The 17078-nt window shown below is 45.0% G+C and overlaps 1 protein-coding gene across 1 annotated transcript; it reads left to right on the forward strand.

Moving 5' to 3' along the window:
* The first annotated feature begins 5587 nt into the window (after positions 1 to 5587).
* On the forward strand, positions 5588 to 16608 carry LOC135301200 (ankyrin repeat domain-containing protein 26-like). Its single transcript, XM_064421538.1, has 12 exons — positions 5588 to 5769; positions 6761 to 6851; positions 7824 to 7999; positions 8184 to 8277; positions 9754 to 9929; positions 10107 to 10200; positions 10470 to 10636; positions 10832 to 10925; positions 11362 to 11597; positions 12349 to 12595; positions 14752 to 14797; positions 16133 to 16608. Exons 1-12 carry the CDS (start codon positions 5588 to 5590, stop codon positions 16252 to 16254), a joined length of 1725 nt encoding a protein of 574 aa, XP_064277608.1. The 3' UTR covers positions 16255 to 16608.
* The last annotated feature ends 470 nt before the right edge of the window (positions 16609 to 17078 follow it).

Below are 17078 nucleotides of genomic sequence, written 5' to 3' on the forward strand. Positions count from 1 at the left end.
TTTAAAATCCATAGCAACATGCAAGGAAAGCTCCAGTCTTTGTAAATAAGAAAATTATTTATTTGATTACTGACTTAAATATCTTGTTAATAGAAATCAACCAAACAAAAGTATATACGTGGCAGAACAGCAGTACCCAGAGACAAAACAATGTACCCAGTTCTTTCACAACATTTATAAAATGTTTTTCTTACACAATTAATATTTTCATCATCAAAAGTAATTCTTTCATTAGCTTATGTAAAATTCATACCTTGTCTTCCAATAGCATTACATTATTTAGAGCTTAAAAACAGAAGCCAGTGTTTTTAGAAATGTGATGCTGAAAAATAAATTCATCTACTCTTCCTAGCTTGTCTACTGTATGGGCGATTCTATTATTTTCTTTTAATTACATTTTAATAAAATGTAATGGCAAATCAAAATCCTGCAATCTGTGGAAATGTTGCACTATATTTCATCAGACACCTTTCTATTTGTTACTTATTTACCTCTTACCCCAGTTACTGAAAAGGTTGGCCTACCAGTAAATCACTGGTAGGCCAGTAAAATTATAAATGTCCATTTTTCTTCTAGTTACAGGTTAGGCTTAAACCTAAACTATTACAACTCTACAATAGTAGTGGAATACTCAATGCCCTTTGCAGCAAGCTCCTTACAGATATAGTGAGCCACATGGCCATTCAAATATGAAGTGAGAAGCAAGGAGTGGTTAGGTAACTGAAAATATGGGGAATGGTGTTAAGAAAGAGCTAACTGCATTCAGCATGCTACCCAATACCAAATACACACCAAAAAAACAGAGTAACTGTACAGCTCTGAGAATATCAAATACAGCCAGCTGAGCACTAACCACAGAAGGAGGAGAGTTGTTTCACCATTGCTAGCTACTAATCCTTTAATTAAAAGCATCACTTCAAAAGAAGAATTTGCCACTTCTTTATATCATGCTTACAGGTACAGTTTCTCAGCTTCTTTAAGATAAAGTCATTATCTTAAATTACCTTATCTTAAAGAATAAGATAAGGGCTCTGCCCCAGATTGTTACACTATTTAGCCATTCCACACACCCATCCCTCCCCACCCCCCCCCCCCAAAAAAAAGGGCGGGGGCAGTTGATCCACAGCAAGCAATTTGTAACATTGATGTTTCCTGGGCTTCTTATGAATCAGCACATCAAGTCTCTGATTTATGAAAAAGTCAGAATCCCAATAACAAAATACACCTTCAAGATATCTGCAATTGGTATTCTTTTCCTTTTTTTTTTTCTTCTGTGCTAGTCTTCTTTAACTTCAGCTGAAGTTTTTGTCTTGAAGTAATAGATTTTTATAAATAAAATGCTCATCCCAAGAAGATGCATGGAAAACATGAATTCTTTATACTGTGCAGTATTTGAGCTGGACCATTCACACCCCCCTGGATTCAGCCAGACTGGTAAAGTTGGTTCAAGGTGTTGGTTAGTGGCACTGTCTCAGAATTACAGGGAAACAAATTACCAAGTCTGGGTGGAAGCAGATTAACTTTGCAAACAGCTGCCAATATCCATATCTAAAGCTATTACCCTGAGCCTATGGGTTGTTTTGGCTGTTTTTTCCCCACAACTGCTTCAGGTGGAATCCAGTCAATCACTTTAAAAGGGAAAGCCCATGAAGGAATAAGGGCAACCTCTTTCATTCTGAGTGGATGGCAAAAGCACAGGGGCAGGATCATCCTGAATCACCACATATGCTTGCTAAACAGACATATATTAATTAAACATCTGCAAACAGTTTAGTAATTGGGAAGTAGCCATCTGTGAAGTTTCCACAGGGTAAAGCAAATTAACAAGTTTCACACATAGGAGAAGCAAGCCACTAAGAGTTCAGTGGGGAAACAGCTCCGTAGCCACACAGCAAATGTGGTGGGAGAAGAGTCTTGTCCTCATGTTGTCCTGGTGAACAGGCTGAAGATACTGCTAAACAAGCTCACATGCTTATGGGTGCAAATCTAGCTACAACAACATAATCTAATTAAGCTAAGAAAGTTACCCTTTCATGGAATGTAGATTAGAACCCTCCATTTCCTTAGATTAGAAGCCTTAGTTTCCCTCCTCCAGTGCAATGCAACTTGGAGCTGTGATTTGAATATTCCTTTTGTATTCTGTATAGACTGTATTCTGCACAGTGTTTTGTATTTTGGGAAATCATGCTTTGGGTTTAAAGCAAAGTGCATTGTCTAGAAGCCTGCTTACCAAAGGTAGGTGTGGCATAGTACTTTTCAGACATTATAACCTCCTGGAGAGTATTTGGCCATTTCAGTGAGGTTTTGCAAGATTGTTTCTAGGCATTGCCCCCTGGTTTTTTATCTGGAAAGCTCCAAGATCATTTCTGGGGAAATCAGAATGTGCCCAAAATAATCCACAAATATATGCACTTTATGTCATGTCTACTCTTGTGTGAAACAACAACCCAAAGAACCACAGGTTTATGTGCTATGGACTTTTTGCATGTACCACCCATGCCAGGGACTCAGTTCTTCAGCAGTAATATGGATGGGTATTATTCCTATCACTTGCAAACTGGTAGGATTATAGCATGCTTCAGACATGGAATAACCAACAGCAGGTCTCTAATTTCTGGATGTGAAAAGACTCATTTTAATAGCCTCATATCAGATGCTAGAACAAATCATCAATAAAGACAAACCTAGTTGCAGTTCATACTCTGTTTCAAAAGGGGATGGAAGCTCAGGAAAATGGCCACATACAATCCCTACAGATGTGCAGAACTGTATTTCAGTGAAGCAAACTCCTCTAAAGCAACTTGGCATCACTGTTGTAGAGCTGGTTTAAGTCCCTACATGTCAAACACAGCTGCTGCATTTCAGAGACACGGCATTCCTAATGATTATGGGAGGCACTCATGAAACACACACTCCCATGAAAATACAGCTTTTCATTTTAGAGGCTCTAAAATCATAGAATTGCAGGATTGTTTAGGTTGAAAAAGACCCTTAGGTTTGTCAAGTCCAATTGGCAAGCCAGCAATGCCAAGTCCACCACTGAACAATGTCCCTAAGTGCCACTTCTGCACATCTTTTAAATAGTTGCAGGGATGGTGACCCAGCCACTTCCCTAGGCAGCCTCTTCCACTGCTTGACAAACCCTTCTGTGAAGAATTTTGTCTTATTAGCCAGTATAAACCTCCCCTGGTACAACTTGAAGCATTTCCTTTTGTCCTATAACTTGTTACCTGGGATAAGAGACTGACCTCCAGCTGGCTACAATTTCCTTTTCAGATCATCATGGAGAGTGATAAGGTCTTCTTGCTGTTTCCTTTTCTCTAGGCTAAACAACCCCAGTTCCCTCAGTCATTCCTCATAAGACTTGTTACCTTGCAGTACACATCCCTAAATCAGCAACCAGGTTTTCATACCATCACGTAATGAGTATTTGGTTAATTAACTCACAACTCCATTAAGCTTCAGAAAAGTACCGATTTTGAGCACTCCTGTGGTTTTACCTGACACTGGATACTTCATCCAACCTGACCATTCCATCGAGTCTCCTGACCCTTCTCCACAGCAGTACAGTCAGCAGCATGGATGGAGAGTTGCTGCTTGATGGAGGGGTCGTACTACAAACAATTTTGTACCGTGCCTAAAAAGTAAAATTGCGAGGCAAACAGTACACGAAGACGTAGCTGCCACTAGATGGCATAAAGTGCCCATGGAAAGCAAGAGTATTTCTGAGAGCACAACTAATGGTCTCTTCACTTAGAGGAGTTTACTGGGCCATGGGCAAACAGAGGTAGGAAGGCAACAGGGCAGCACAAAAGCCCTGCCTGAGTACATACTGTGCCTTTCGAAAAGCTGTATTGTATCCCAACGCTGTCCAATTCTCCACCTCCCATTGCATCAACCTGTGTTTTAAAGCTAACTAACAACAACAGCAACAAATACAACAACAAAGTTGCACCTGAAGCCCCAAAGGCTGTTCAGATGTTCAGAGAAGCTTTAAAGACAGCGCACAATAGAGTTCAGGACTCTGGGTGCAAGAGACTGTGAAGTTGTGAGGATAGTGAAAGAGGAGGGAACATAGGAAACTCCTGAGCCATTTGAAAGGATTTACTCCAGAAGTCTTGTTGTTGACCTGTGGAGTGATTATGTGATCTGTTCCACATGATAGGAACAGAGACTAATTAAATAATACAAAATGACCTCACCTACACTAGGCCTGGGGACATACAACACTGTAGGAGCCACTTGAAAAAACACTGGCACCAAACACTAATCATCACAATGATGGTGGTGTAAGTTTTCTTTTCCAAACATACTGGGGAACAGATCTCCCAACATACTTCCCTCATGCAAACAGCATCATTTCCTTTTAACACTAGGCTGGGAAGTGACCCTTACTGTCATTGCATCTCTGTGAACACAAACTGAGATGTCCCTGAGGGCTGAATGACTGCAAAGGTCACAGGTTAATAGGGCAGCAAGGACTTGTACTATACATCCTGGCAGGTCTGCTACAAAGGACCATATTACTGGCAAGCTTCATTTATTCTGGCAGGGTGCTACAGAGAGAGTCCATTCATCCCCTTTTTGCTAGTAGATGTACTAACCTACTTCACATCAAAATCCACTTTCCAACACTTCTTCAGCTGAAAAGACTTCACAATACCTTGCAAAGCACAATGACTCAAAAAAGAGCAAACTGAAGCCGCCCAGAAAGCAAGTGCAGAGCCTCTGGGCCTTCACATTCTCCTGTGACTGGGACCAACAGGGATGTGTTCTCAAGCGTGTTTGTAGCAGGCCGTGTGCTGTCACTTGGCTGGTGGAGCAGCAAAACACAAAATCAGCGCTGGCAGCTGGCACAGCAGCAAGTGCCAGCAGTTACCACGGTGTACGGGGATAAAGGCTCTGTCTGGCTTTCCAGAGGGACAAGAGAGAGGAGTTGGGGAATTGTCCTGGAACTCTGGCATTGCAGCCTTGGAGCGATCACCTCCGAGGTGACTGAGATCTCCGGTGGCCCCCGCCCGCTCGGGATCCAACCCCAACCTGAGGTTTCCCTTGGGACGCGAGCCGAGCGGCACCCTGGCCATGCGCTGAGGGCAGAGCCCAGAGCGGACGAGGCGAGAATTGCTCGGGCGCCTGCCGCAGCCTCCGGCCCGGCCGGAGCAGCCCGAGCCGAGCCTCACAAGCCGCGGGCCGCCTCCTCCCCGGCCGCCCGGCCCCGGCCGGCCCCTCTTCCTCTGTGACGCCCCCGGTAAATCCCCGCGGTGCTGCCGGCCACTGTGGCGCCGCAGGCTCTGTTGGTGCCCGCAGCCGGCGCCCAGAGCTGCCCGACCCGCTCCGGGAGCAGCAGCGCGTCCCAGGCTGGGAGCACTGCGCATCCCTGCCGCCCTCTCGGAGGATCCACACCGCCGCCACTGCGCGGGGCGACCTTGTCTGCCTTGTACCCGACGCCTGTTCTGGTCCTTTTCGCTTCCCTGCCCTTCATCCTCGCCCTGTTCCTCATCCTAATCCCGTCCTTCGTCCCCTATCCACACCCGGGGCCAAGCAGCCCGCCGGGTGCTTCCTGCGGCTGATCGTCCCTAGCAGGGCCATGTCGCACGCCCTGCAGAAGAGAGTCGGGTGGCTGTTGGGCAGTAGGCGACAGCGGTGGCCATCCAGTAGCCCGTCTGGGCAGCCCTGTGCCGAGCTCAGTGACAAGGTCCAGGGCAGGCTGAGGCGGTGGCGCTGGTGTTTCAGGAGAGGCGGCAGCGGCCCGCGAGAGCAGCTGAGGCGGTCAGTTCTGGGGGACACTGATGGGACACCTTGGCTGCCTCCGGCAGGCACTGCCGCGGCTTTTTCTGAGCCAAGCTCCACTAGTCCTCAGCAGGCTTCTCTTCAGGAAAAGGCAGAACGAGAGTATCAGCATGGTGCGACCAACACCCCCCAGCAGCTTTAGATGCCACGTGGAAGCACCGCCCTTAAGGCTGTGTGTGAGATCGCGTTCAAGCTAATGGCTTGAAAAGCGATATTTGTCCTGTCAGCTGGGAGAGTGAACTCTAGAGTTTTTCGTGGCTTGGAGCCGCCTGGTTGACTCGAGCCCTGTTGGAAGTGCATGCTGCCGGCCTGCCGCTCTGCCACTGTCTCTCTGCAGGGCTGTTGCACTGCTTCACATCACCCATTCTCTTCTGCCCTGTGGCTCTTCCAGTGTGACTGGTACATGCAGGTCTCCTCTTGGCTGCTCTCAGACCCTTGGTAGTCTTGTACTTTGTCTGCTGAGGACTGCCAGAACGTGTTGTCTGTGGTGCACTCTCCTCACACAGACCCAGACTCACTGGGAAACTTGCCATTAGATCAGCAGCAAGGGTGCTCTGCAGGAGAGGGGGTTTTAAGCAAAGGACCTAAGTGCTATGAATTGGAGCATTGGGAGAAAGAGACGAAGGGGAGATGATGGATTCCAACCACACATGAAGAGAAAACATCTTGCTGTGTAGATGGTCAGGTAGTTGAACAGCTTGCCCCAGGAGTTCGTGCAGCTGCATCCAGGGGGGATTTTGAAGAGTCATTGAACAAGCAATAAACAGCATAGCCTTATTCCATAGCTGAGCTGCACTGCAGAGGCGGTGGGACTGGAGACATCCTGAGGTTGTCTAATTCTAAGCTTCCTTGTACTTGGCTGTCCTTTCACTGTTCTTGTAGGAAAGGGGGAAAGAGTAGACTTGAGAGCAAGCAGGGAAAAAATGATGTGGAATTGGACATATTTTCCATTAAATTTTGGATGCTTTAGGACTGCTCTTGTGGTTACTACAAGCCATGAGGCCGATGTGGATGAAGACAGTCTGCGCTTGCAGGAGAGGTTGGAGAGGGCTGAAGTGGAGGTATGGAAAGCCTGTTCCTACAGGAATAAACCATGGGGTTCCTGTCCATCATGAAAAAGGACAAAAGAGTATCCTGTGAGCCAGAAGAAGAGAGACCTAAGCAAGTGATGGTTACATTGGGCTTTGATTTTTCCCAGTCCCTCCTGACTTTGTGCCTCACCATGGTGAGGTAAAGCTGCCTCTCCTCAGGGTTTCACCACTTTCCAGTCAGGGGCGTGGGATTCCTCTCTCTGCTCTACATTCGAGGTCTTCCTGGTTTAAGAACACTCCCCAAGCACCCTGGCATGATTCCCAACTCCAGAGCAGGTCTGATGGCAGAGTTTACCTGGAGCCTTTGCTGAAATGGTGCTCCCCGGGATATAACTGTTGCCATCCCTCCTGGACCCACCACGCTGAGGCAGAGCTGCCATTCCTCAGGAATCCACTGCTTCCCGCTCAGCAGAAGCTGGGCACCTCTCTCGGTGCTGCATTTAAGGTCTCTGCCATGTCAGAAAACTCCCCATGCTCCCCTGGCTGTGCTCCAGAGCAGGTCTGCCACAGCCGTTTTCCTCTGATACTTCCAAGGCTCCTTCATTCTTTAGGAATGAAAGCACTTCAGTTCATGCTTTTCTGCAGTAGCAAATAAAGTGAATACAAAGAGCATCATCACAGGTCCCCAAAAGGGTCAGAGCAGCAGTGACAGTGTTTAGAACCATGCTCTAGGAAATCTGTGGAGGGATGGAAGAGGCCATCCCTCTCCCATCCCTCCACAGATTTCCTAGAGCACAGAAATCTGTGCTGTAGATTAGGAAGTAACACAGCTTGTGTTCATTAGCTAGTAGAAGCAAAGCTTTGAAGGTACTTGAGATGACTACAGTTCTTTGGACGGTGGGTATGGGCAGATATCTGCAGCATGTGAATCCTTGGGCAGCAGCTGAATCCTCTGTATAAAAGCTTATCTGAAGACTGTGGATCCTTTCTGTCATTTTACAGCTGCGGGAGGTAGAAGAACACTATTGTAAGTCTAAGCATTTTCCTCATGACTTGAAGATTGCATTGGATGATAAGGACAGAGAAGAGCTGGCTGCTGTCCAGGAACTGCAGGACCAGCTGTTGGCATATTTGGAGAATCAGGATACTGTGAAAAGACTGCAAGAACACATGCAATGGTGAGGGAACAATGCAGTGGGATGAGGTGTCTGTTGCTTGCGGGGGCTGGAAGGAAACCACAGGACACATACTCTGACTTTGAAGGACACTCTTGTTTTTCATTTTGTTACTTCACACTGTTCATCTGTAATTGGAGCTCTCCTTGTAGAATTTTCTTCAATAAGACCTCTATTTCTCTTAAAGCCTTGAAATTGAAAACACCAGATTGGAAGCCACTGTCCAGCAACAAAGTGACAGGATTGAAGCCCTGCAGGGAGACCTGCAAGCCTCTGCCTCAGTAAGCTGCTCATAAATTTCTCTTTTGGAGACTCCTGAGCCTATTTCTATGGGGAAGTTGTATTGTGTACTTTTCCTGAAGACCTGAGGAGGGCTCAGTGCCTGCATTCTCCTGAATACAGGCTTCTCAGAAAGCAGCTGAGGACCTGGCATTCATAGCAAGTGACCTTTGAGTAGCCTGTCTAGTCTCAAATAGAAGGAGTGAAGTTTTCTGTTTCCCCCTGCCCTTTGGCCTGCTTGGCTGGAAAAGGAGGAGAGAGAGTTCATTGGTTTTCTGGCTACCTGCTGGTGGCCAGCAGCATTTCTTAGTTTGAATTCACCCTGAACACAGGCATAATTCTTCAACTGAAGAAGTAAAAGCACCCATAATATGCTCAGCGAAAACGTCATGCTTGTGGAACACCATTTCCCTAGGACTCAGTGCCTGCAGCAGAAGGTTGCCAGTGCAGTTCTAGAGCAATCTACATCCAAAGCTTCACTGTCAGTTACTATGAGCCTTGAGGCTGACTTGGAGAAAGGCAGCCTGTACTTTTGTAAGGAATTGGCTAGGGTGTGAGCAGAGTTAGGGAAAGCCTGTGCCTTTAGGAAAAAGCTGTGCATGCCCATCTCTTCCAATACATCTTGAAAAAGAGCAAGACAGTATTCCGGGGGAAGGACACCTAGGAAGTGGTAGTTACCTTGGGCTTTGACGTGCCCTCCTGCCTCCTCCTCTAACCATGGTGATGTAGAGCTGCCTCTCCTCAGGGTTTCACCACTTTCCAGTCAGGGGCGTGGGATTCCTCTGCTCTACATTCATGGTTTTCCTAGTTTAAGGACCCTCCCCAAGCACCCTGGCATGATTCCCAACTCCAGAGCAGGTCTGATGACAGAGTTCACCTGGAGCCTTTGCTGAAATGGTGCTCCCTGGGATATAACTGTTGCCATCCCTCCTGGATCCACCACGCTGAGGCAGAGCTGCCATTCCTCAGGAATCCACTGCTTCCCGCTCAGCAGAAGCTGGGCACCTCTCTCGGTGCTGCATTTGAGGTCTCTGCCACGTCAGAAAACTGTCCCTGGTGCTGTGCTGTGCTGTGCTCCAGAGCAGATCCACCGAGCAGTTTTCCTCTGACACTTCCAAGACTCCTTCATTCTTTAGGAATAAAAGCATTTCAGTTCATGCTTTCCTGTAGTAGCAAATAAAGTGAATACGAAGAGCATCATCACAGGTCCCCAAAAGGGTCGGAGCAGCAGTGTCAGGGTTTAGAACCGTGCTCTAGGAAATCTGTGGAGGGGTGGGAGAGGCCGCTGTAGAAGATTAGGAAGTAGCACAGCTTGTGTTCATTCACTAGTAGAAGCTTTGAAGGTACTTGAGATGATTACAGTTCTTTGGGCAGTGGGTATGGGCAGATATCTGCAGCACATGGATCCTTGGGCAGCAGCTGACTGCCCTATATAAAAGCTCACCTGACAACTGTGGATCCTTTCTATGACGTTACAGTTGTGGGAAGTGGAAGAAAAATACCGAAATTCCGAGTGTTGTGTTCACAACTTGATGGCTACCTCCAATGATAAGGACAGACAAGAGCTGGCTGCTGTCCAGGAACTGCAGGACCAGCTGTTGGCATATTTGGAGAATGAGGCTACTGTGAAAAGACTGCAAGAACATGTGCAATGGTAAGGGAACAATGCAGTGGGATAAGGTGTCTGTTGCTTGCGGGGGTTGAGTGGAAACCATAGAATAGATACTCTGATTTTGAAGGGCACTTTTGTTTTCAGTTCTGTAACTTCGTGCTGGGACTGGTGCTTGTACTGGTGCATTTTCTGGCAGTAAGACCTATATTTATTTTTAAGCCTTGAAATTGAAAACACCAGATTGGAAGCCACTGTCCAGCAACAAAGCGACAGGATTGAAGCCCTGCAGAGAGACCTGCAAGCCTCTGCCTCAGTAAGCTGCTCATAAATTTCTCTTTTGGAGACTCTTGAGCCTAGTCACCTATTTCTGTGGGGAAATTGTATTGTGGACTTTTCCTGAAGACCTGAGGGGAGCTCAGTGCCTGCATTCTCCTGAATACAGGTTTCTCAGAAAGCAGCTGAGGTGATTACAGTTCTTTGGGCAGTGGGCATGGGCAGATAACTGCAGCATGTGAGTCCTTGGGCAGCAGCTGACTGCCCTGTATAAAAGCTCACCTGACAACTCCTTCTGTGACTTTACAGTTGCGGGAGGTGGAAGAAAAATACCAAAATTCTGAGCGTTGTGTTCAGAACTGTATGGCTATCTCGGATGAGAAGGAAAGAGAAACAACAGCTTCTGCCCTGAAACTGCAGGACCAGCTGTTGGCATATATGGAGACTGTGAAACAGCTTGAAGAACACGTGCAACGGTAAGAGAACAACACAGCGGGACAGTGTCTGGTGCTTGCAGAAGCTGGGTGGAAACCACAGAATAGAGCCCTTGATGCATTAGAGCAAATCATTATGGTTTTGAATGATGCTCTTCATTTTCAATATTTTACTCTGTTCTTTTGGAATTGGTGCTCTGGCAGATTTTTATAGTAAGACCTGTATTTCTTTTTAAGCCTTGGATTTAAAAATACCAGTTTGGAAGCCACTGTCCAGCAACAAAGCAACAAAATTGAAGCCCTACAGAGAGACCTGCAAGCCACTACCTCTGTAAGTTGCTCATACATTTCCCTATTGATGAATCCTGAGGCTAGTTACTTATTTATACAGGGAAATTTTGGTGTGTGTTTTTCCCAGAGAGCCAAGGGGAGCTCAGTTCCTGCATTCTGCCAAATAAAGGCTCCTCAGAAAGCAGCTGGGGACTTCCCTGGCTTTCAGAGCAAGTGGCCTTTCAGTATTCTCTATGCCTGTCCTACAGAGATCATGCTCTTTCATGAGTAGATTTTTAGCAGTACTAATTTGTCCTTCATCCTGAGTGAAAAGACTTAGCTCCAGGATTCTGCCTTAACTGCTGATGGTAGTAAGAAGGCACAGCTGCCTCTGTGAGCCAAGCTGCGTGCTTGAACTTGGATACATGCAACTGACAGGGGGGGAGAGTTCTCTGTTTTTTTTTTTGTGATGGTTGAAGGTGCACTGTCTCTTTCAGGCACAGGCAGCCACTCAGGAGTTCATAAAACAAAGCAGAGCCAGTCATCATGATTCACTGACCAACCAGCTAAAAGACAGAATTAAAGATCTTGAATGTGAATTGGACAGGATAAAAGGTACTAAACAAGAGAGTACTTTTCAAAAACAATGTACACAGGCAGAAGTGGAAAAGTACAAGGAGCTGTATCTGAAGGAAGTGAATATTAGCAAATGGCAAGCAAAGGAACTGGAAAGGTGAGTCCATATCTTTGGGAGTGGTAATAAAAGTGACTCTTATTTCCTCACGCATCTTCTTTCCAAATCACTCTTCTCCACCTGCTTAGTGTGGAAGCATGTGTGGAAGCATGAGATGGCATAATTCTGGTGAAAGACCTTTCCTCTTCATCAGCCTTCTCTTCATCTCTCTTTAGTGTTACAGCAGCAACACCACAGTAGCAACATTGTGGCATGAACAGGTTATTTTTCAAGTTGATGATTTTTTAACTGGCAGCTTTTTTTGCCAGTCTCTATAATCTTTTTATCCTGTATACAACACAAAAGATTAATTTCATGTCAATTACTCTTTGAGTGTGAATAGGCCCCTCAGAGAAGAGAATTCTGTTCTGTTAAGGAAAAATACAAAAGATCTTTTTTTGGCTTCTGTTCAAGCAGTGGCCCTGAGCTTTGAGCTTTCCTTGGGAAGGGGATCCAGCTCAGAATTGTTACAGAGGTGATGTACCTTCCAGAAGAAGCTGTGTAAACACATGGCTTTCACAGAAGGCTTTGAAGCCCTCATGCTGAGCACTCCTAAGCACTGGTGATGCTGCTCCTTACACCTAGTGCGACATCTTAGAAACAGGCCCACCAAATAAGCTCAGGTCAAATGATGAACTACTTTTGGGGGTTCTTCATCTCAGAAGTAAAATAATAGTCAAGGACCTGGAGAGTAACTTTGGGAAAGTGTTGCTAACAAAGGTAACTGTTTGTGTGCTTCCAAATGTTTCAGAGCTAATGAGAGACTTGAAGAAGCCAATGCTAAGCTCCTCCGGGAGCGCCATAAAAGCAAATCGTTAATCACGAGCAGCATTGTCAGCGGAGGTCTGGCTGCAACTCCAGTTCTGTATTCAACTGCACTCGGATATCCTGCAAACAGTTTAGGACTGGACAGAAGTCTTACTCTAGGGGGAAGCTTCCTAAGCCAATGTGAGATGATCTTATCATCAAGAAAGAGACTTGCAGCTTTTGTGGCCAAGGTAAGCATTTTGAAATACCATTCTTGACTCCTGCTGAAGAGTAGCCATATGCAAGGTTCTCCCTTTTAGCCTGAAGTTAAAATCCATTTATTGTTCCATGTCACATTACGTAATAGGTGAAAGCAACTGCTAATCCTCAGAACAGTGCACAACTGTACATGGTAAGGCTGAAGATTTTTGGTCATCATGGATGTAAAAATTTTACTCTTAAAACCTGGTCTTTCCTCTCTGAGTCATAAATAGGAAGTACTGTTAGTGGTCTGTATACCTGGATTTGGAAGATGGGGCCTTAGGCAGAGAATGTCTCTGCTGCAAGTATCGCAAGAAGATTTTGGGACTCAAGGCCACTTGTTATACTTACAAACTGTCAAGCTTCCATCCTAACAGCTGTGCCAAAGGCTGCTGCAAATGAATATGGGTGTCTTGATGCAGAAAAGAATAGTGAACTCTGCTAGCTGCAACCAGTGTGAATTGGTGGATTTCTGAAACCAGTTTCCCTGCCTAATGTGAGAAAGGGAATGTCAGCTCCCTACGCTCTCTCTCAACTTCTGTTCCTTTTCTGGTTTCATTTTCCAAATGCCTCTTGTATTTTAGTGGTCTTTTTATTGTGAGCTTTTTTCCTTGCCTCGTGTACATGTAGGCCATGTTCTTGTGTCTCACTGAAGACCTTTGAACTAAAGGCTGTTTTTCTTTCTTCAGATCCTTAATCAAAAATCTTCTCTCTCTTCTCTGCAGCCAGATATATGACAAGGTTTGTAGCCTGTCCTGTTTAACCTTGGGTGCTATTGCAGATGTTTGTCTATTTATGCTGCTAGGTTTGATTCAGACTCACTGATGCATTCACACTGGCCTAAAGCTGGAGACACTTTGAAGTTGCTGGTTTCTCTTGAGTAAAAGAGTGACTTACTGCTGAGTAGTTCTGTGCTTTATGTCTTTGTGAAGTTATGGCTTTGTGGTAGTTCAGCTTCTGTAAGGTGGCACCGTATGTATGGATTTCACCTCTTCTGATGGAACTTGGTTAAACTAGAGGAGAAGGCTCTTTACCACCCTTGCCTGTTCTGACAGTCAAAAAGTCCTGGGTAGTAACAGCAGTTGTGTGTGCAGCAGCAGTGCTGCTCTGAAGTTGAGTTCCTAGACCCTGAGTACCATCTCATGGGTCTTGGAGGATCCAGCTTACTCTGTGCTGAAGAAGCTCCGTGGGTAAGTAGTAAGTCAACATCACCTCCTGAAACAGAGTTACTGAGATGGTGACTGCTGCAAGTGACCCAGTATGTTACTGCCTGAAGAGCTGAGCAGTGAAAAGAGGTACCTGCTCAGGATGTTTGGGCTAGTCAGCTGTGATGCCTTCTCCTAAGGGCTTGGGGACCAGGAGAACAATGGAGACACTGTCAGAGTCCTCAAAAATGTAATTTTATTCTAAGGCCTTTTTATTCCTTTTCAGAGAAATCCATGTGTTTGCTTTATTTCCACTGATTTCTCTTTCCTTGGGAAGGGATGAGAATTACAAAAAGGTTACCAAAATAAGTAAGAGGCAAACAAGACCTTTTTCGTCTCTTGATTAATCAACACATGTAGCAGAGAGTCCTGTGGAATTCTTGTCATTGTGAAGGCTTCATAAACTGGGGAAAGTGCTTTCTTCCAACAGCGCAACTACTATGGCTTTGCTTAGAATTAGTCCTGCTATAGGACATCTTTTTATCTAGGCCTGAGATTTTGTGCCTCCTTCCACTACCCATGTCTCATTTCATGTTCTGGAGGGATCCCTCTTCCCCAGGACAAGATTTTACTGTCCACGCTTGAAGAAAACTTGCAGCTTGCGGGGAGTTGGTTTTTTGGTACCACTGAGAAAAGTTTGGCTCCATCTCTGTTACTCCACCCCCCTGGTAGTTAATACACACAGACAAGGTCGCCTGAGCTTTGTCTACTCCAGGAAAGAAACAGTCACAGCTCTCTCAGCCTTTCCACATAGCTCATGTGGTCCAGGGCCTTGGGCATCTTCTTGGCCATCACAGGCCATCATCTCCATTTGGGATGATATTTTTAGGTTTTATCATGTTGTCTGTAGGGTGTAAGAATGTTACAGGAGTTTTAGCACTTACATTTGGGTCATATTATGTATATTATGTCTTAACTGTATATTTGATGTATAATTCTAGGCACAACAGGAACTGGATGAAAAAATCACTAAGGAACTGAAAGAAGGTAATGTGTCATTACATTTGGAGTGTTATGAAGGAAAAAGTTGTCTATTTCTAAGACTTGACCACTTTCAAGGCATTGTTTTCAACTTCTTCTGCTAAGCAGAGATTTTTTTTTAAACTCTCCAGTTTAGACTTGAATGTGAAAAATTCCTGCTTCCCAAAATACTGCATAGAATGTTATGCACTTGCCTAGAAAAAAACAAGCAAAAGAAAATTCATCCACTGCTCCACTCAGAAACACTCAGCTTAGGATGAAGTTGCTATTCACTAGAGTTAATCTCCAGCAAACACATCAAAGAAGACCCCCAGATTTTTATGGATCTTTACAGACTTCAGCCATCCCTTTCTTCCCTGTACATGGGTTGCATTCAGTACTAAACCATACCTTACATATTCTCTGCTGTTAGATCTTGGTTTTTGTTGCTATGATTCATGGCTTGTCTTTGTAGCTTAGGTGTTGCAGTCAGTCTTGTTTTGAAAAAGTAGAAGAACACGATCAGGGATAAAAGACAACATTTCTTTGGGAAGAGATCATTCAGTAGTGCTTAGGCAAACATGAGTTCAATGCTCACAACATGGAGCATAAAACACGCTCTGTAACTTGAGGCCAGGCATCCAAAGATGAAATCCACTTGCTTCATGATAGTTGGTCCTCCAGAGGCACTGCTTTGCAGGGACTGCGGCTGTGTAGTTGTAGTGTCGCAATAAAGTACAGCTTTGAATGTTTAAGGAAAGCAAAGACTTCAGGTTGAAGAGCTCTGCAGGGGCTACATTAAGAAGCACTGTTAAGGGCCCCTGGAGTGGTGTGGAGTCCCTTAGGATGTTTGCAGCAGCCTTTGGCACAGTTGTTAGGATGTGTGTAACTGTAGGCAGAGTTTGTGGTGATTGGGAATGGGGCTGTGGCTGTGCCTCATCCCTAATGCTCTACAGCTGTGTAGGACAGATGAATAGTACTGAAAGCAAAGAATCATGGAATGCTGAGGTGTACTGACCAATCACAAAGGGGCAGACAGAGCACACAGGTGTAATGCATGAAAGAGGAGGGGTATAAAAGGTTGTACTGAAAGTGCTGATGCTTAGACCCTTCTTCAGAGTCAGTAGTTTCTTTTCTGTCATGTAGTCTCTGGAATGTCTGTCACTACCTTTAGAAATGCTGTTGACTGATAAGCACACATGCGTAAAATGTGTTGCTTCCTCTTGCCCAATTTGTCCCTTGCTACATGTCTTTGGAAATTTTCAAGTCTTGTTCGGATTTGCAGACTCTCAAGTTATGTGAAATCTTCTTACAGTGTCTGATGTAGAAGTAACATAAAGAATCTTGTGTCATTTCCCCCAGCCACTGCTGAACTTGAAACTGGACATGCTGGATCTTCTAAAAACCTTCATGTGGACCAGGACCCCCTTTGCAGAGCAATAGAGGAGTACCGTGATGTTTTAACCAAAAATTACATGATTTGAATGAAATGCTGTGGAAAGACTCTGAACATTTTTTGCTTTTGTAGAAAGCACATCTATGGTTTCCCTCTCCCCAGTTCAGATGTAAAAAGTTGTTCATTGCAGTCTGAATATAAACTTAAGTCTATTAAATGTCTGTCAAGCACAGTGCACTCATCTGTTGGGTTTTTTCTGTATAACTGGCTTCTTTTGCACTCACAGTAAGAACCACATCTGTTTCTTCTGACCAGCAGATTGACTGGTCTGGATTCTTGAGCTTGACAAAACTGTCAGAAATGTTTCCTCTTACAGCGACTTCACTATGTTGCATCACTCATGTTCTATGTTTGAACAAAAGTTAAACCAAAGTTTCCATTTGTTCTTTCTTGTCCTTTCCCTTAAAGTGGAACGTTTCCAGTGTTATTTTCCTGCTTAGAGACATGTTCAAGACCTGGATGTTGAGAAGAAACACCATTCTCAGGTCTTGCTGGGAAGTAGACATCTATGGAAGTCTATCTCACCAGTCCTCATTTCCTCAAAATCATGAAGGCAGGCATTAGAACTTTGAGACATCACTCTTCATATATACACCAAAGTACAGTTGGCAAAAAGTGCATCAAAAATAATGTTCCACCTCCTCTCCAGGTAATCCCTGTGAAAGTTACATTTATTAGCAAATGTGTGGGTTGTAAATCCCAAATGCCCTTTGGAGGCTAACAAATTTGATTAAACAGTATATTGCATGAGTTCTTCACATAATTGAAAATGAGACCTTGGCTAAGGAGCAACAGTACTGTAAACTCTAAGTCGCGGCAAATGATGTAAGAAGCAGCAGTAACCTGTGATGC

This window comes from Passer domesticus, chromosome 5 (genome assembly GCF_036417665.1).
Source record: "Passer domesticus isolate bPasDom1 chromosome 5, bPasDom1.hap1, whole genome shotgun sequence".
Lineage (NCBI taxonomy): Eukaryota > Metazoa > Chordata > Aves > Passeriformes > Passeridae > Passer > Passer domesticus.

Coding starts and splice junctions, on each gene's coding strand:
- LOC135301200 (XM_064421538.1), top strand. CDS start 5,588: ATGTCGCACGCCCTGCAGAAGAGAGTCGGGTGGCTGTTGGGCAGTAGG. Junction 6,852..7,823: donor TGGAGAGGGCTGAAGTGGAG/GTATGGAAAGCC, acceptor GTCATTTTACAG/CTGCGGGAGGTAGAAGAACA. Junction 14,798..16,132: donor CACTAAGGAACTGAAAGAAG/GTAATGTGTCAT, acceptor CATTTCCCCCAG/CCACTGCTGAACTTGAAACT.